Genomic DNA, 21,212 nt, shown 5'->3' on the forward strand with positions numbered 1-21,212 from the left:
AAGAGATAATTGCTTCATCCTCAAGCTATGATGGAAGGCTATAAAATGTGAAAGAATCGACTTTTTTTACCAAAATGGTTTCTCTGTAACTGTTTGCAAAAAGTTATGCATTTTCCAAAAAACTACTTCATTTGCATAAAGAAAGTTTTTCCAGCAGTGCGTCACATAACTAAACTTCCAGCTTTCTACTTTCCTTTAATCCTAGATGAGGACCCAATTCTTTGTGTGGCAGAGCAAAAAAGTATCTCACTAAGGGTCTGTGACAAAGAATGTTGGTAGTGAGTTTCTACAATGAAACGACGCATACTAAACGTTACAAGGGAAGTGCTGCCACTGCTTAAACATCTACATTATGTGTGGATTTTATAAAATTTCAGTTCATTTCTGGCCTTTGGACACAATCAACACAGCCAACCTCCGATATATGACATGCTACAAATTAAGAGACATATCTCATAAACTAACAAAACCATGATATACTGAACATTTACTTGTGTCGTAAACAGAAGTGTGCTCATCGTTACCAAAAGATGTCATTCCAAATACCAATTTAGTATGGAGTGGGTAACATTCGTACCTCCTGAAAACCTTCCTGGCATGCACTACTTATATCATTTATTATTTGAGAGTGATCATATTCAGTCACCTAATGTTGTTCTCTGGTTTTTATTAATAAATCTATGCAATGACCCATAAACAACATTATTGCTGTACCATACATCTGTCCAGAGGAGTACAAAGAGATCAGTATTTAACGATCTGTCAACAACAAAGTCATTAGAGATGGAGCACAAGCTCAGATTAGGGAGGGAAGGAGAAGGAAATCAGCCATGCCTTTTCAAAGAAACCATCCCAGCTTTTGCCTAAAGCAATTTAGAGAAATCATGGGAAACATAAATCAGTATAGCCGGATGTGGGTTTGAACTGTCATCCACCCACATGTGAGTTCAATGCGCTAACCACTGCATCACCTCACTCAGTCAAGTTGTATGGTCATAGAGAATTAGTGCTGCACCTGCAAAGCCGGGTTAGGTCGCTAGTTTTCCATAATTCAAATATTTTGAGACAACAGTACAAAGCCATATACAACAGGAAGAATATATGAAATCAGATATGGGGAGGGCAAATGGAAAAGTCATATTTATAGGAAGCATTTTGGAAAGATATCAAGTAATGTAATTTGAGAAGTGAAACAATATTATTTTAAATGACTTCATATTCACCACTGATTGCACTGTTTATTACAATACCCACTACTGAAATTTTGACTTGGTCATTTCCAGGTGGGAAATACAGCAGTATTAATGTTGACTACTACTGGGTTTTAAGCATGTGTAATCACTAGAAAATGAGCTAGGCTGGGTCCACAAATTGGGGCCAACACTGGCACAAACAGTGTCAATCAAATGTGTTGGTTGGTTGATTTGGGGGGGGGGGGGGGGGGGGACCAAACAGCATGGTCATCAGTCCCGTTGGATTAGGGAAGGATGTCTGTCAGCCATGCCCTTTCAGAGGAACTATTCTGGCATTTGCATGGAGTGATTTAGGAAATCACAGAGAAGCTAAACCAGGATGGCCAGACGCAGGTTTCAACTGCTGTCCTCCTGAGTGCGAATCTAGTGTGCTAACCACTGCATCACCTCACTCAGTAGTAGATAATGAAAGAACTTGGAACCAACCAACACTTTGAACTCACACTGGCATCAACACTGTTTTTCCGGTTGTCATTTCAAAACACAAGTTTGTTTGTTGCTTGTACTTGCAGGTCAGATATTTGAAAACACAGTGTCTCAGGAATAGTGGAGTAACATGCAAGTTCTTGAGTTTTTGGAACTTTACCAGCAAGAAATACATCTGTGGAATGCTGGTATGATGAATCACAAAAATTGCAATGCCACTGCAGACGCATGGTGACCAAACAGTTATGTAATTGCTGAATCTCTTTTCGGAACCATACCTTCTCAGACTGTAAATACACACACATATCTAAAGAGATGATTGAATATTGGTGTATATATTTGAATTTACATTCTGTATATATGCTATGTGCTGTTTCTGTGTACCTTGATGGTTTTGTTTACTTGTGCAATAAAGCTTGTTTCATCTAAGTTTTTTTCCACGTACCCTAAGCCATATGATATTTTGAGAATGTTGTGGTGTCAAAGAATCCTGACAGAGGCTTGCACTATACTTTAATGTTTTCGAAATATCAGAGCATAAGTATTCATTATGACAAAAAATTTAGTTGCTGAATGGAAGGTATGGTGAACTGTATTTTATTTTCTATGAGTATTATAAAGTACTAGTAAGTGATTCATGGTTGCAGTGGTGGTGGTAGTGGTATGTTTAGGGTGCTCAACAGCACGGTCAACAGTGCCCTTTCACAATTAACAGAATACAAGTGCGGTTTTGGATTGTTAGAAGCATGCAACAAAATGTAAATTAGAAAATGTAATCTGCAGCCATCCTGGGATGCTCTCACTTCACTGCCAGACAAACCAGAAAAAAATGTGTGCTTAAAGGCAGTGTGTGAGTAAAATACATAGACTATAACCACACAACATCTAAAATAGTGGAGGATGGAACTGTGTGTACAAGTACCTTAAAATTCGAACCACATTCGATTCATCACACCAAAAATAGACGGCAGGTCATCTGGTAAGTGGGTTCCAGCTTCATGGCATGGTATAAAACACATTCTGTTATAATGTGGTTTACAGAAATGTGTACATCCCAAGCACTCCATACTGGGGGATCTTTCCACTGAAGAAGAAATTCATGCGTCAGAAGACTGCATCCTATATAGAGTTGCATTAAAAGTATTGCTGCCTGCCACTGCAGTGACCACATGAAGAAATGCTGCTCCCACTGCAGTGGCCAGGAGGAGGAATGCCACAGACGTATTGTTAGTTTCACGAGCCTCAGCCCATTGTTCTCGAACCGTAACTGGTCCTCCTCCCACAGACGCACAATGCTGTGTCTCAAGTGCAAGTGGAAAAGGGTGCTGCGGATCAGTTGAGATACTTTTCAGCTAGGGCACTTAAGGGAGTCAGTGCAGATGAGGAATTTGCAGGAAGGCATTACATCTTCTCCAGCCCCCTCAAGATCAAATATAATTCAGTGTCATACACTGTGTCTGTACGAGGTAAGCGAATCTTGATAACACAGTCTGGAAATAACACAGCACAACCACTGGAATTATCCTGCTTAGATGCATCAGTGTAAACGACCACACAGTCACAGAGCTTGGTTAAAATTATATAGAACATCGATTTAAAGGAGGAGGAGGCGATTAGTGTACAACGTCCCCTCGACAACGAGGTCATCAGAGATGGAACACAAGCTCCGATTAGGAAAAGGTGGAGCAGGAAAGCAGCCAAGTGCTTTTGAAAGAACCATCCTGGCACTTGCTTTAAGTAATTTAGGGAAATCGTGGAAAACCTAAATCAGGATGGCTGGATGTGGATTTGAACCATCATCTCCTAAATATGAGTCCAGTGTGCTAACCACTGCATTACCCAACTCAGTATCAATTTAAAAACATATCCTGGAGTAAAAATCTTCTTGTACATTTATAGATCTAAAATAATTCTGGATCTCCACATTAACCAGGGCAGTGAGCGACTCCAACCTCGATGAAGCACAGAAATATTGTCTACACCACGAGCTACTATTTCTAAATAGTTGCTACACTGGAGGGCGAGCAACAGTATGGAATGCCAGTGATTGTGGTGTGGAGAGCAGGCTGCACACATGATGCATCATGAGGGCCCACTGCCAGATGACAAGTGGTGGTTCACCAATCTCAGCAGAGGCTAGAAATCAGACTCGTCCTATATGCTCCTGATACTAAACAACCCCTCATGATGAACAGCATAGATTATCTTAAGATAAGATAATCTAGCTGAGCCATAAACTGTGCAACCATGGTCAAGGTAGGACTGCACAAACTCTTTGTAAAACTGAAGCAGACATGACTGATTTGTCTCCCATGACCTGTGGCTGAGGCATTTTAAAATATTCGGTGCTTTTAAACATTTGGCCTTAATAGCCTTCAGATGTGGTAAGCATGTGAGGTATTCATCGAAAGTGAGACAAAAAAACTTCCTTGAACTTTTAAAAGTAAGAACAGTGCCCTCATGTTAATAGAGTCACATGAATGATTAAAATTACCTCAAACACATCTCTCTGAGGAAGATTTAAAACCTGCACTATCTGCCCACTCTTCCAATCACCATATCATAGTTCCAATTGACGAATGGTCATCGCAAGTTGGAATAGGGGCACAGGGTGGCAAAGTCGTCCACAAACTGTGGGCATAGTACCATTAAAGACAATGGTGAACAGAGGTCACTTAAAACAGATCCTTGAGAGAGACAATTTTCTTGCTTACATTGCTCAGGAAGAGCACCACTGACCTGATATAAGAAAAAAATCGTCTGGTAAAGAAGGACCATGTGAAAATTGGTAAACGTCCTCTGAAGCCCCATTTATGAAGCTTTACCAGGATGTGATGCCTCCAAAGAACATCACAGATCCTCTCAAGATCAAAGAAGACATCTATGAGGTGCTGTTTGCATAGGAACTATTGTTGGATTTTCACCTTCATCAGGGTCAGGTTGTGAAGAATTGAATGATACCTCTGAAACTCACACTGGGAGTAACTAAGTAGGTCCCGCAATTCTAGGATCCAAATCAGACGGTGGTGGGTTATATGTTCTAGTGTCTTTCCCATGCAGCTAGTGAGGGGCACACTACGGTAACTACTGGGCAACATGTGGTTCTCCCCTGGTTTCAGAAGGGGCACTAAAATTGAGTTCGTCCATGAATGGAAAGTCCCTAGTCAACCAAACGCCATTAAAAATGGACAAGATAATTTCCCTTGCATCCTGGTGAAGGTACTGTAACATGTTGTATGGTATTCAATCCTTACCCAGGGCAGTCTCCTTGACCTGAAACGATACACACCAAAGCTATGGAAAAGGGGCAATTGTAGTGCTTGGTTTTCATGGAATTAAAATTCCAGCCTCCCCTCTGCATCACTGCCTGATGGGTGCAGAAAACTAGAGCTTGGTTTGCAGGGGCAGTGATCGAATCTAAGTAATGTGCCATTGGATTTGCAATGTCCTCAGGTGTACAAAGTAGACTGTACAGCAGTTACAGTCATATGCCACATTTGCCAGATATCCTCCTTATGGCTTCCCATGCCTTTGAAGAGCTAGTGGAACAATTGATCAAGCCTAGAAAGAATTGCTAAGACCTCTTCTTGTTCCCTCTGATTGTCTGTCACGCCTTTGCCCTCACGATTTGAAAGGTTACGAGGCCATGCGTCTCTCCCTGATGACAGAGCAACATTCACTGTTTCACCATGGGACGTGTCACCTCTGAAGTTGCTGTGAAAACTTTGGGATAGATGCCACAGTGGCATGATGGATCACATTAGTAATGTGATTTATCCAGTCCCGGACACTATCTCGGCATTCAAAAACAGCTACCTGACTGACCAGTGGCAAATTTACTCCATTAACCATCCACCTTGGCAGCTTCCTTTCACAGACAGCTCTATCTGAGAAGTGGATACAGATGGGGAAGTAGTCAGTGGAATACAAGTCATTGACCACCTTCCAGTGAGCAGTACCTAAAATATCAGGAGAACATGGCTGAGAATGACTGCATGAAAGTGGTAAAGTGGGTGTAACCACAAGTGTTAAGAAGGCATAATGCCTCTGACACAATAAGGCTTGTGACAACCCAACCCCTGGGGCATGTTGATGGAGATCCCAACAGCACATTTTGCGCATTAATAACTCCTACAAGCAGGAAGAGTGAAGGGACTTGTCAAATCAGGTCAGAAAGACATGCTGTAGCCAAAGTTTTATTGGGTGGCCAATGCACACTGCAAATTGTAACAGTGAATGGAGTATTCACCAAGATAGCAACTGCCTGGGCAGATGTTACAAGAGAGACAGAAGTGGAGAGGTAAGTGTCATTCACAAAGATATCCACATCATCTTCAGCCCTGTCTACACTGAGCTCATCTTTCTTATGGATGCTGTATCCCAGAGCACAGGGGTATCACTATTTTTAAAATGCGTTTCCCTGGGCACAGGGGTATCGCTACGTTTAAAATGTGTTTCCTGTATACACAGACAAAGGAGTCTCTCCTGTGCCAACAGTTTCAGCTCCTCCATGTGTTCTGTAAACCCCCCCCCCCCCCCCAATACACACAAACCCCCACCCCCTTGCTGGCACTTTCAACTACACCACAGATGTTCTGTACAAAGTCATGCTCCATTGAATCACAAGAGCCATTTATCTGGGAGGTTTATGTTTTCTCTTTGCCCTTCTGACTGTAGGAGCACCCACTTCAGAAGGACGAGAATTCAGTGGACTCAATGTTTCATCAAAGCAGAGTTCCAAAACCACGGGTGAGTCGTCATCCTCTGAGTATTTCCGATCTGACAATCCAACTGCCTCAATACTGTCTTCTTGGCAGTGTGTCAACCCAGTGTGCTGCATTTGCCCTCCCAAAATCACACTGATGGCAGGAGCAAAAGCAGTGTTTGCTATTGGTGTTTGCGTGGAGACAGCAACAGCTCCACCTGAATTGCTGCTGCCATAAGTGTAATTTCAAGAGAAAATCTTGGCTCAAGGTCCACAGTTGACGTTTGGGTGGAAACACTTACAGATGCATGTTTCTTCATGAGTACTGCAGCAAATGAAGAGGAGTTCTCTCATCATGAGCAGCCATACAACATTTACCACATGCAACTTATCTGTTACACCTTGGAAAAGTGTATCCGAATTTCTGATATGTGAAATACCTTATAGTGTTGGGAAAGTATGGTCCGACTTTCAGTCTTAGAAAGCCAGCTTTAATATAATTTGGCAAAACTGGTGAACCAAACATAAATGTAAACGAATCTGATTTTCCAGTGTTCCATTCGTACAATGCATTACATGTTTCACCTCAATGAGTCCTTCGTCAGCCCACTCCTCTTTAAACTCCCTTGTGTCCTATGCATGAAGTCACTGCATGCAACCATTCCATGATTGTAATTACGGCTACGATGCTGTTCAACCACAATAGGATACTCACACAAATATTTGGACTTCAGAAGGTTGTTAACTTACTGTAATGCCACTGTTTTGACCAGCAATGTGCCATTACACAGCCATTTAACATATCTGAGGATCCAGCCGAACCATCAACGCCTTTTTGGATACAGAAGGGCGATAATACCTTCTTAAATGTACGATCTTCTCTTCTTATCACAAGAATGAAATTTTGAGACGCTGGGCGTGACCTGTTACAATAAAATGCCTGAACTTTGATGAAAATTGCTCAGGAGGGCTATCCTCCCAGGCTTTCTTTGAAGGTTGGGTGTTAGTACTACGCAACAGACCACCCAGACCGTTGGGAGTAAGTGTGTGAGAAGTTACGGATGCCATAGTGATCCCCGAGCCACTAGGGAAACAAACAGTCCACCCAGCCAGGACCCCGCTTGCCTAAGCCTTATACAACTGGCGTGTGTCAGGTTCCACCTCAACTCATCGGCACACAGCACAACTTAAGCTTGAGGCTTTTTAAGAGGTCTGTACTGTCCTTGAGACCCAGAAGGTGATTCCCAGCCCCTGTGACACAACATTCCACTGCCCCACCAGATGGTGGTCACTGAAGCCTGCCCAATGGCACTTACCGATCCCCAGCTCAGCCTATACACAGCAAATGAATGGTGAGCCCCTGGGGGGTCAGTGATTCAGTTTTTGAAAAGTCGCAGTTGGCATCACTCCCATAATTCCAGAATGAGATTTTCACTATGCAGCGGAGTGTGCACTGATATGGGAGTTCCTGACAGATTAAAACTATGTGCCGGACTGAGACTCGAACTCGTGCTTGGGTAGCTCAGTTGGTAGAGCACTTACCCACAAAAGGCAAAGGTCCAGAGTTCGAATCTTGGTTCGGCACACAGGCAAAGGTCCCGAGTTCGAGTCTCGGTTCGGCACACAGTTTTAATCTGTCAGGAAGTTTCACTCAATAATTGTTTTTGTTGGTTCCTGGAAATCTGAAAGAAGTATGTTTGTACATTAGAAAATATGAATTACAGACAGAAAGGTATGTAACTTCCTAAGAGCACAAGGTTACTTGTTTTAAATTACAACTTCAAATTATAATATGACCCCTTTGTATGCAAAGTAAATAGAGCAAATTACTCAATGAAACACAATCTCAGTATCTTTTTATATGCAGGTAGTCATTTTGCAAAGTATGGATCTGAGTAATAAAAAGATGATAAACTAATTCAGGAGAAACAATGTAATCATATAGATAAAAAAAAAACTACTCACCAAGTGGCGACAGAAGAACACACATATAAAAGATATTAAAGTTTGGAAGCTTTAGGAGCCAGTGGCTCCTTTTTCTGGCAGAAGGGTTGAAGTGGAAGGAAGATGGGTGCAGGAAAAGGACATTGATATAAATCAAGAAAAAGCTAACTTAGCTAGGTAGTGTCTTAACTATTAATTTCATAAACTTAAATCAAACAATGGAAATCCAGGCTGGAATGTAACAATACTATAAAAGGAAAGTTGTTACTCACCACACAGCGGAGATGCTGAGTCGCAGATACGCACAAGAAAAAGACTGTTCCAAATACAGCTTTTGGCCAGTAAGGCCTTCGCCTTCGTCAAAAATAGACGACCGACACACACACACACACACACACACACACACACACACACAGACAACTGCAGTCTAAGGCAACTGTAGCCATTCTAGAGTGTGTGTGTGTGTGTGTGTGTGTGTGTGTGTGTGTGTGTGTGTGTGTGTGTGTGTGTGTATTTTTGAGGAAAGCCTTACAGGCCAAAAACTTTATTTGGAACAGTCTTTTTGCTGTACCTATCTGCGACTCAGCATCTCCGCTATATGGCGACGAGTAGCAACTCTCGTTTTCTTAAATTTTATAAGCTTATGATCACCAAACAACTACGTTGCATTCGACTTATTGCGTGGGTTAGATCATAATGTATCCGATTCGCGAGTGAGAGTTTCCTTATCTGGTCCACCTAACACACAGTTTATTCCAAATTCGAATTTATCCGTATGCTACATAATATTTATATTAACTTCCTTTTAGAATGGTTTTCTCTTAACTCTTTTCCCTGAAACTTGTGAGTTACACACAGCTCCAACTGATTTTGGGATTTTTCTGCGTTGAATAATTCTTATACACAGTAAAGGATGTATTAAATCACACAAAGACTCATTTTAAACTAAATTTTACAATCCATGTATTCTTATTCTGAATGTCATGCAATACATTGTCTAAGACCGGAATATTTTTGCGTATATGTTACAGTCACTGCCTGCTATTTTTTACAGGTTTTTGTTTTTTGTTTTGCAATGACAAAATACAACTATTCACATTAAAAACTGCAAATGCACTGGCTGTGATTTGTCCATGAGATATGCTTAACTCTATATGAAATCAACTGAATGTTGGCTCCAACATGTGGGTGCTGCCCCATAACTACTGACCAATGTCAGTGCCAATGTTGGCACCAATGTATGGACAAAGAGTGAGGTTGAAAATGTAATAGAAGATATTGTAATAAATAGCACAGTCAATAGCAAATAGGAAGTCATTTAAAAAGTTCTACAAGTCTGTGATCCCGCAACAAGTAGAACTATGTAGTAGAAATCTGCTTCAGTTTGGATGTTCGTGGACCTACATGTAGGCATTTGGTTTGTTTGTTGTCTTCAGCAATGTAGAACTGGAGAAATGAGAGGACTGAATTTCTTAAATGTGGTGCGTGACAGGGTTATGGTAAACGAAAAGTAATATACACAAAAACAGCAATCGGAAAAAAACACATTCTATCTGCTACTGTCATATTAGAAGAATATCTGCAACAGTGAGCCATAATTGTAATCTACATAGATTCATACGACTTCTAAGCTTTTTGTAAGCTTCATCAAGTAGGTTTCTGTGTTCATGGACAGTAACTTGCCGACCGACTCACTTCTATTATGGTTTTCGTATACATGTACTCTGCTTTCATCATCTCATAACTCTTGTTGTAGATGTATCGTACTTACGAAATTTTTAGTTCACTAACTAATGGTGAACCACAATAAAAGATTAATATACCCAACTTACTGAATTCACTGAGTCCTTCAACCAAAGCATTAGAAACTTTTTGTATGAAGAGATGTGTAAGTGAGAAATGCACTTTAGAAGTACATCAAGTTTCTGTATGAACTACCAACAGCCAAACGCTGACGGTGATCATCAGTCTGGTTGTACCTGGTATACAGTCTTTCATATTGGTAATGGTCGTACCAATTCTTGGACCAACTGCTTTTATGATAAATTCAAAAATTTGTTTTGATGTGATGAAATTCTGGAAAAGCTGTGTGTCCAGCATTATTTCATGAATTAAAAGTTTCCAAATCAGTTCACTTACAAAAAAGCAAGCATAAACAAATCTGGTTTTCATTTTCTCACTAACATTTTTCGTTGTTTTTGGCAGCACAAACTACAACCTCACTTTCATCCACTTCATGGCAGTACTGTTGCCCTTGTTGACATTTCTCGTCTGTGAATGTATTGCCACCAATGTTGTTGAACATGTGGCTACAATTTGTACAGCTGGCAATTTTGACAATCCATACTGTCCGCAATATGCGTGGTAGTCAGAAACAGTCCGAAAACCAGGGTAGGTTGGGCTGAGAAATAATTGTTAAGAAAAGAATTCAAATTTTTTAGTTAATTAGCATAGATGTCAGCCAATAAGGCCTTTTGTAAGGCGCACATATTGTGCTGTGGGGCGATTGGTATGGTTGAAAATAGACATACTTCGTAAGCCACGATCACAGTGTAGACACTTTTGCTGCTCCACGATGAATGATTTTGACAGTCTTATGCTGCCATCATCTGATTAAGGGGAAAATAAAGATAATAAGAGGGGTTGGAGAGAGACGGATATATAAAATACGAAATATTTCATATACCTTCTGGAAATTGCTATAAAATTGCCATGTTACATTACATGAAGTCAAAGTATAAAAGGGACACTCTCCGTACAGTCAATAAAATACACACAGTTGATAAAATGCACACAAATGACAAAAAAGCACATAACTAAAATACTCGTATCGTCCATGTATGCTTCGCTGAAACCTGGCAAAGAAGGAAATGATCCGAAAATTTTTAGACCAGTTGCACTACTTGTTAAAAATTGCTGGAAAGGCTGATTTTAAATTACCTATCACCTGCAATTGAACCCTCATTTATACCTCAGCTATCTGGATTTCGAGCAGGTAAAAGCTGTACTCGACAACTGCTAAATCTCACACAGTTTATAGGAGATGGCTTTGAAGCTCGAAAGGTGATAGGAGAGCCATTTGTCGACTTATCAGCAGTGTATGATATGGTCTATCACCAGCTACTACTAGTCAAGGTCTACAATCTGACCAAAGATTTAGGTCTAACCAGACTCATAGCCACCCTCCTGCAGAATCGCAGGTTCTTCATCGACTTTCAAGTACAGTGTAGTCGAGGGAAGAATGGCCTCCTGCAAGGAAGTGTTTTGGCTCCAACTCTGTTTAATATATACACAAACAACCAGGAGCTTCTTATATGCTGACGACCTCGCTCTAGTCATCCACAGCACAGATTTTGAATCAGTGGAGAACAACCTCACGAATGCCCTTGAAGATCTATCCAGATACTACAATACATACCAGCTTAAACCAAACCCTTCAAAGACCAAAGTGTGTGCTTTTCACATCTTCAATTTTTTGGTCCTGTCCTCCTCAGTTGCGCGTAATACTACGGTATGTTGATGATTTTCACTTATGGACCGTCTGACAGCAACTGAATAAAACACAATTTTAGTGCCATACGCGTTTCGCCTTTATTTTCTGCAAGGCATCATCAGTGGCCTGTAATATGTACATATGTTAGCTATTTTATTTACATTTTTTGTCACTGTGCCTATAGGTTATAAACAGTTCTGGTGGTTGGTATTTCCTATTAAGTAGTAATGTTTTGAACTGTACTTACAGGTTGCGTAGACAGTTTCTTACATATTACGCTCCTGTTGCATTTTTGGTCTTGTTCTTCTTCCTATGAGCGCCAATTTGCTGTTTTTTCTGCATTCCACAGCACTATGCACTGAACGCTTTTTTTAATGCAATGTTTTGGTTTCTGTTGCCGACTGTCAAATGTTTTTGCCAAAGATCGAATATTACTGCCAAACTTATGAGTGTAACTATCGAAGTATCAGTGGACTGTTCGTGTATGCATTTGTGTGTGCGCTTGTGTGTGTGTGTGTGTGTGTGTGTGTGTGTGTGTGTTTTGGTGTCATATTATTTTATTTTATTTTATTGTATTTAATTATTTATTTTTGTTTATGTCCTGTGTATGTGTGTGTGTGTTTTGGTGTGATATATATATCTAAAAAGAAAGATGATGAAACTTACCAAACAAAAGCGCTGGCAGGTCGATAGACACACAAACAAACACAAACATACACACAAAATTCTAGCTTTCGCAACCAATGGTTGCCTCGTCAGGAAAGAGGGAAGGAGAAGGAAAGACAAAAGGATATGGGTTTTAAGGGAGAGGGTAAGGAGTCATTCCAATCCCGGGAGCGGAAAGACTTACCTTAGGGGGAAAAAAGGACAGGTATACACTCGCACACACACACATATCCATCCACACATACACAGACACAAGCAGACATTTGTAAAGGCCTTTACAAATGTCTGCTTGTGTCTGTGTATGTGTGGATGGATATGTGTGTGTGTGCGAGTGTATACCTGTCCTTTTTTCCCCCTAAGGTAAGTCTTTCCGCTCCCGGGATTGGAATGACTCCTTACCCTCTCCCTTAAAACCCATATCCTTTTGTCTTTCCTTCTCCTTCCCTCTTTCCTGACGAGGCAACCATTGGTTGCGAAAGCTAGAATTTTGTGTGTATGTTTGTGTTTGTTTGTGTGTCTATCGACCTGCCAGCGCTTTTGTTTGGTAAGTTTCATCATCTTTCTTTTTAGATATATTTTTCCCACATGGAATGTTTCCCTCTATTATATATATATATATATATATATATATATTTGTGCTGTGTATGTGTGTCTGTCTGTATTTTGGTGTTATGCAATTTTTTTTTTTGGGAGTGTGTGTGTGTGTGTGTGTGTGTGTGTGTGTGTGTGCGTGTATTTTGGTGTTATATACTTTTTTTTATGTTATCATTTCCTTTATTAAGTGTAGTAAGGAGCCTGTGCTGATGTGTGTTTGTTCATTTATCACATGTTTGTTTTCTGCTATGGCTTTCTGGATGTGGAAGTTCTCTTGCATTTGTATAAGATGTTTGTCATGGTTGCTTATTCTCATTATTTTCATTTCTTGTTCCATGTTTGTAGGATGATGGTTGTAGTGTTTTAAATGCTCTGCAAATGTGGAATGGTTTGTTTCATACTTCCAACATCTGATATGTTCTTTGTATCTTGTTTCAAAATTCCCGCATGTCATGCCTATGTATACTGCATCACAACTTTGACATTCAAGTTTATATATTCCTGATTGTTGGAATTTGTCCCTCTTGGTAGCTGGCTGGCTTAGGTGTGATTGAAGGGTTTGCCCAGGCTTATATGCTATTTTGAAGCCCTGTCTCTTTAGGATGTTTGCAACTCTGTGTGTTAGTTTATGTGTGTAGGTCATGGTGTACCATCTGGTTCTTTTCTGTGTGGTGTTGTCATTGTGTGTGTTTGTTGAGTGTGTTTGTAAGTTTTCAGCTTGTGAGTTCTTTTGTATTGTGGAAATGTTGTGTTTGTTTTTTATTTGTGTTTTTATTTTTTGATTGAGCCTGTGTACCACATGTGTGTCATACCCGTTGTTCCTAGCTATTTGTATGATCGTGTTCATTTCTTGTTCATAGTTTCTCTCACTGAGTGGGATTCTGTTTAATTTATGTAACATGTGCCTTAGTGCTGCAAATTTCTGGCTTTGGGGGTGGTTGGATGTGGAATGTATTATTGTGTCCGTGGCTGTTGGTTTTCTAAAGATGTTAAATGTATGTTTTCCATTTTCTTTTTTAATTGTAATGTCAAGAAAATTTATTTGATTTTCTTTTTCTTTTTCAAGTGTGAATTTTATGTTCTTATGAGCTTTGTTTATTTCTGAATGGAGTTCATCTATTTTTTCACTTGGCTCGTCTACCAAACAAATAATGTCATCCACGTATCTGTACCAATATATGATTTTGAAACTTTCATTTGTGGTTATCTTATCAAATATCAGATTTTCAAGGTGACTGATGAAAATGTTTGCTAGTGTTCCTGATATTGGGGAACCCATGGGCAGTCCATCAGTTTGTAGATAATATTCTTCCTCAAACTGAAAGTAGTTTTGTTCAGTTGTCAGTCTGAGCATATCCGTTATTTCTTTTATTGCGTCTGTGGTGAGGTTGCTGTGGGATGAGAGATTTTGTTCTATGATTTCTATTGTTTCTGTGATAGGGATGGAGGTATACATATTTTTTATATCGAATGAAATCAGTGATGCTGTGTGTGGTACCTGTATGTTCTGTATATTTTCTATTAGGTTTCCTGTGTTTATCACTGTTCTGTTGTTTTCTACTTTATAGTGTTTTGTAACTAACTTTTGGAGGTGTTTGGCTATGCGGTATGTTGGGGCTTTCTTGAAGTTGATAACAGGCCTCATTGGCATTCCGTCTTTATGTACTTTCGGTTGACTGCGGAGTGTTGGTGCTCGTGGGTTTTTCTGTGTTAAGTAGTATTTTTGTTTGTCTGTGAGTGTGTGTTCAATGTTTTTCAGTGCTCGTTTCACATTTGCCTGGAATCGTGGCAAAAAACGTAGGAAACGCCGCAGTTTTCATGGCACTAGTAGAAAAAACTGAGCACAACACATACATAGCAATGAAACATTTACAAAACAAACATAAACACAAGATAATGAAACTAACAGCAAAAAAGACGCAAAAATACATTTACAGTTTAAATGTGAAACCACATGAACACCAACACTCATTCCATCCACGCTTAGTTAACCTAACAGAGACAGAACTACACGAAAACGAAAAAATGCTCTTGGAAAAAGGTTTGAAACACTGCACCAATAGCAAGGTGAACAATCAATACATAGAAAATCTCATAGTAGAAACCGAACACATCCTTACACGTGAAGAACAACAAAATAATTGCGAAATAAACATAGGACTGACAAGAGAACTAGTAAAAGAAGAAATAAAAGGCATAATAAAACAAACACAGCAGACACACAATAAGAGCAACCAAACAGAAGCAGCTACTATGAAAAGGTTAAAACAAAAGTTAACAAACAACAACGTATTAATAACAAGAGCAGACAAGGGCAATGTAACAGTACTCATGGATAAAGAGCAATACATCACAAAAACCAAGGAATACATAAACACCAACGCAATACAAAAACTGAAGTCAGATCCAACTACACGATTCCAGGCAAATGTGAAACGAGCACTGAAAAACATTGAACACACACTCACAGACAAACAAAAATACTACTTAACACAGAAAAACCCACGAGCACCAACACTCCGCAGTCAACCGAAAGTACATAAAGACGGAATGCCAATGAGGCCTGTTATCAACTTCAAGAAAGCCCCAACATACCGCATAGCCAAACACCTCCAAAAGTTAGTTACAAAACACTATAAAGTAGAAAACAACAGAACAGTGATAAACACAGGAAACCTAATAGAAAATATACAGAACATACAGGTACCACACACAGCATCACTGATTTCATTCGATATAAAAAATATGTATACCTCCATCCCTATCACAGAAACAATAGAAATCATAGAACAAAATCTCTCATCCCACAGCAACCTCACCACAGACGCAATAAAAGAAATAACGGATATGCTCAGACTGACAACTGAACAAAACTACTTTCAGTTTGAGGAAGAATATTATCTACAAACTGATGGACTGCCCATGGGTTCCCCAATATCAGGAACACTAGCAAACATTTTCATCAGTCACCTTGAAAATCTGATATTTGATAAGATAACCACAAATGAAAGTTTCAAAATCATATATTGGTACAGATACGTGGATGACATTATTTGTTTGGTAGACGAGCCAAGTGAAAAAATAGATGAACTCCATTCAGAAATAAACAAAGCTCATAAGAACATAAAATTCACACTTGAAAAAGAAAAAGAAAATCAAATAAATTTTCTTGACATTACAATTAAAAAAGAAAATGGAAAACATACATTTAACATCTTTAGAAAACCAACAGCCACGGACACAATAATACATTCCACATCCAACCACCCCCAAAGCCAGAAATTTGCAGCACTAAGGCACATGTTACATAAATTAAACAGAATCCCACTCAGTGAGAGAAACTATGAACAAGAAATGAACACGATCATACAAATAGCTAGGAACAACGGGTATGACACACATGTGGTACACAGGCTCAATCAAAAAATAAAAACACAAATAAAAAACAAACACAACATTTCCACAATACAAAAGAACTCACAAGCTGAAAACTTACAAACACACTCAACAAACACACACAATGACAACACCACACAGAAAAGAACCAGATGGTACACCATGACCTACACACATAAACTAACACACAGAGTTGCAAACATCCTAAAGAGACAGGGCTTCAAAATAGCATATAAGCCTGGGCAAACCCTTCAATCACACCTAAGCCAGCCAGCTACCAAGAGGGACAAATTCCAACAATCAGGAATATATAAACTTGAATGTCAAAGTTGTGATGCAGTATACATAGGCATGACATGCAGGAATTTTGAAACAAGATACAAAGAACATATCAGATGTTGGAAGTATGAAACAAACCATTCCACATTTGCAGAGCATTTAAAACACTACAACCATCATCCTACAAACATGGAACAAGAAATGAAAATAATGAGAATAAGCAACCATGACAAACATCTTATACAAATGCAAGAGAACTTCCACATCCAGAAAGCCATAGCAGAAAACAAACATGTGATAAATGAACAAACACACATCAGCACAGGCTCCTTACTACACTTAATAAAGGAAATGATAACATAAAAAAAAGTATATAACACCAAAATACACACGCACACACACACACACACACACACACACACACACACACACACACTCCCAAAAAAAAATTGCATAACACCAAAATACAGACAGACACACATACACAGCACAAATATATATATACCAAAACACACACACACATACACAGGACATAAACAAAAATAAATAATTAAATACAATAAAATAAAATAAAATAATATGACACCAAAACACACACACACACACACACACACACACACAAGCGCACACACAAATGCATACACGAACAGTCCACTGATACTTCGATAGTTACACTCATAAGTTTGGCAGTAATATTCGATCTTTGGCAAAAACATTTGACAGTCGGCAACAGAAACCAAAACATTGCATTAAAAAAAGCGTTCAGTGCATAGTGCTGTGGAATGCAGAAAAAACAGCAAATTGGCGCTCATAGGAAGAAGAACAAGACCAAAAATGCAACAGGAGCGTAATATGTAAGAAACTGTCTACGCAACCTGTAAGTACAGTTCAAAACATTACTACTTAATAGGAAATACCAACCACCAGAACTGTTTATAACCTATAGGCACAGTGACAAAAAATGTAAATAAAATAGCTAACATATGTACATATTACAGGCCACTGATGATGCCTTGCAGAAAATAAAGGCGAAACGCGTATGGCACTAAAATTGTGTTTTATTCAGTTGCTGTCAGACGGTCCATAAGTGAAAATCATCAACATACCGTAGTATGTGTGCTTTTCATTTGAGAAACATAGAAGCCATTCACAAGTTGAAAATAGTATGGTCGGGGGTCAAACTGGAACACTACGAGACTCCAAAATACCTGGGAGTGACACTTGACTGATCTCTCACTTCCAAAAAGCACTGCATGAAATGCAAGTTGGAAGTTACCACCAGGAACAATCTCTTACAGAAACTGGACGGATCACAGTGGGGTAGTCAACCTGAAACAATCCGAACATCTGCAATGGCACTATGGTGTTCTGTAGCAGAGTATGCCTGTTCTGTTTTGTATAATTCAACTCATGCCAAACAGGTGGATGCAGCTCTCAATGAAACCTGCAGAAGTATAAGAAGTTGCTTGAAATCCGCTCCAGTCGAATGACTTTACCACCTCACAGGAATAGCACCACTACCTGTCCGAAGAGAGATAGCTTCGGACAAGGAGAGAAAGGCAGTGGAACAGGAAATTACCCATCCTCTGTATGGGCACGAACCACATCTGCAATGACCGAAGTCAAGGAAGAGTTTCCTTAAAACATCAAAGGAACTTAGAATTACTGCTGAAAAAGGTAGGTTACAACTATGGAGGGCTATGACTTACCTTCCCCTGGTTGGAAAAGAGTTGTTGAGGCTTTACCTCCAGGCCATGATGGGGGATGGACAACTTGGAAGTCCCTGAATAGACTGAGATGCAGAGTTGGAAGATCAAAAGTTAACTTGGTAAGATGGGGATACACTGATCCAAATTCAGTGCGACTGTGGAGAAGGACAGACAGTTCGGCACATGCTTTGGTGTCAATTGTGCCCAGTCTCCTGTACAGAAGATGATCTTCAACAAGCAACAGAAAATGCACTGCAAGTGGCCAAATGTTGGTCAAAAGTAATTTAATCATAACTGTGTAAAATGTATGCACATGTACCTGTATGTTTCTGACATGAGAATAAAAAAAAAAATAAATAAACTCCGAAACAGCTCAAAATATTTAATCATTTTTCTGAAAAATTATTTCTCAACACAACCCACCCTGCAACACCCTTACCAGCTTCCTAGACTGTTTCTGACAACCCTGATAATTTCAACGGCACATGTTAAATGTTTCTTAAGAAAGAATGACAAAACACTTTTAAAAATAGAGTAAGCTACTGGACAACATTTTCCTTTAGACTTAGGAAAGCACATAATTTCATAAACACATAACTCGTACACATATAGCACTGTCATTTCTGAATGATAAGGTCATCTCAGCACTGGAGAAGACAGTGGCTGTGTGTCTTGAGCTGTCAGTATGTGAATGCCTGTGCATTTTTCTAATTATGAAGGAGGACACTGACAGTTTAATCTACTTTTAAATGAACCTGTCTGCTGCTCAAAGCATCTCTTATGTGGTCTGTGGTATTCTATCCTAGTTCATATTGTCGTTTTTCATACAAAAGGGTAACAGTGCTGCTCACCAAAAGTAAATGGGAATCTCTGGAAGAAAGGAGACAGTGTTCTCACTAAAACCTACTGGGTAAATACACAGAAGAATCAGTATTCGAGGAAGAGTGCGCAATTCTTCTGTTGCTTTCATTAAGTGCACTGTGTAGAGATCAAGAGAATAAGAGAGATTTGGGGAAGAGCCGAGGCAAACACCATTTTTTTGCTACATGTGGGAATGGTATAGGATAGCAAGTCACTGCTATTGGTATGAAGCACACTGCATCAACCACAGTACAGTGTGTGTATGTAGCAACAGATTGTTTGAGATCCCATCAGAGGGCTGCAGTAAACATGAACCAGCAGCAACAATTTTGTCCAGAATTGCAAATCACAGTGTGCAAATCTCAGTACTGCATTCCTCTTAGCCCTCAGTTGTCATGCAAATTTATTTTCCTCTCATGATAAAGCCTGTTTAATAAACAGCATGGAGTGTTCAGATGAAAATAATCTCTCAAAAAAGAAGCCACATTTGGATCTGATACTTATTGGAATATAAAATTTATGAAGGAGGAGAAAATGTTTCATTGAAAGAGAAAAAACAAAAGGTATTGATGAAAAATTTGAAGATATTTTTGAAGTACAAGGTAAAATAAAATGCAATCAATATTTAAATTCAACAAAAATATTAAAAATAAGAGGAAGACCTCTACAAAACTAATAAGAACAGTCTCTTAAATATGTACTTTTAAAGGACATCTTTTTAAGGATATCTTTTGAGGAAATTGAAACTGCTTATTACCCGTTTCCCTTTTCCTGAGAGGGGTCGTCTTGTGTTGATATGTATTTCCTGAGAGCCATCTTCTTTGAGAGTTACAGCCACTTTCTTCAATGTCCTGTTGCCACAATGAGGGCAGAATACTTTTGTCATAATGCTGGTTCTTTTAAAGCATGCATAGCAGCGGAGAACAAATGTCCTAGTCTGTCGAATCAGACGACCATCAATAGATAACACATTCAGGCCAATTTGTTTCAAAACATTCTGTAAGAGAGACAGAAAGAAAATAATTGAGTAATTACACTTTGGATACGAAACAACAGCTTATCACTTCATTGGAAATTTGCCAGTCAAATGTATCTATGAAAGAAATAGCAACTTCAATATGTGTAAATTTTATATCCAGCCAACGTTTGTGGTTTTGATTTATAGTTTATTACATCATATAAATAAAATAGTGTATGTGCTTACATTTTTGAGAAAACATTATAGAGGTATGCAGTTTACTGCAACTACAGTATGGAAAAATGAAAAAACAAAGTATGCGCTCTCTCTCTCTCTCTCTCTCTCTCTCTCTCTCTCTCTCTCTGTGTGTGTGTGTGGGGGGGGGGGGGGGGGGCAGGGAGGGGGAGAGGGGGGGGGGGTGGGGGGGGGGGGAGAGAGAGAGAGAGAGAGAGAGAGAGAGAGAGAGAGAGAGAGAGAGAGAGAGAGAGCGCGTGCCATAGTAGAACAGATGCAATGATGACTCCTATCACTTTAACTTCGGTTATTGCATAACCAGGCTCATTTCATTTATGATTTGAGCTTTGGAAAACAAGATGGTAAACATTTCCCTTATAAAAAAAAGAGATAATTTAGATGCATATTAAGTCTTTAATAATTTTGCTAGACAACACATACCTTCTAAAATTTATTCTGTACTTTGAGGCATTCAGAGAATATTTCTGAAGTATTGTTAATAGTTTTCCTGAGGAAACTAATAGATAAGTTGGCATACTTAAACCAACAGAGTTAGTGTGTATCAAAAAGGAGGGCTAAGGCAGCAGCAGTTAAAGGCAAGTATTTTTAAGAATATATTACTAGCCGCAGCTACTAATAGTGGTCAGCACAGTGGTCATTAAATTAGCAACAGCAGATAATTTACCAAAAAGGT

The 21,212-nt window shown here is 39.3% G+C and overlaps 1 protein-coding gene across 1 annotated transcript in view; it reads right to left on the bottom strand.

Annotated features, from left to right (window-relative positions):
• LOC124622579 (RNA-binding protein NOB1) overlaps nucleotides 1–21,212 on the bottom strand; it is a 61,642-nt gene that overhangs the window by 24,319 nt on the left and 16,111 nt on the right. Inside the window, exon 5 of the mRNA XM_047148327.1 lies at nucleotides 20,084–20,323. Coding sequence (XP_047004283.1) covers nucleotides 20,084–20,323 — 240 coding nt within the window. The remainder of the gene's footprint in view (nucleotides 1–20,083; nucleotides 20,324–21,212) is intronic.

Source organism: Schistocerca americana, chromosome 7 (assembly GCF_021461395.2).
Source record: "Schistocerca americana isolate TAMUIC-IGC-003095 chromosome 7, iqSchAmer2.1, whole genome shotgun sequence".
Taxonomy (NCBI): Eukaryota; Metazoa; Arthropoda; class Insecta; order Orthoptera; family Acrididae; genus Schistocerca; species Schistocerca americana.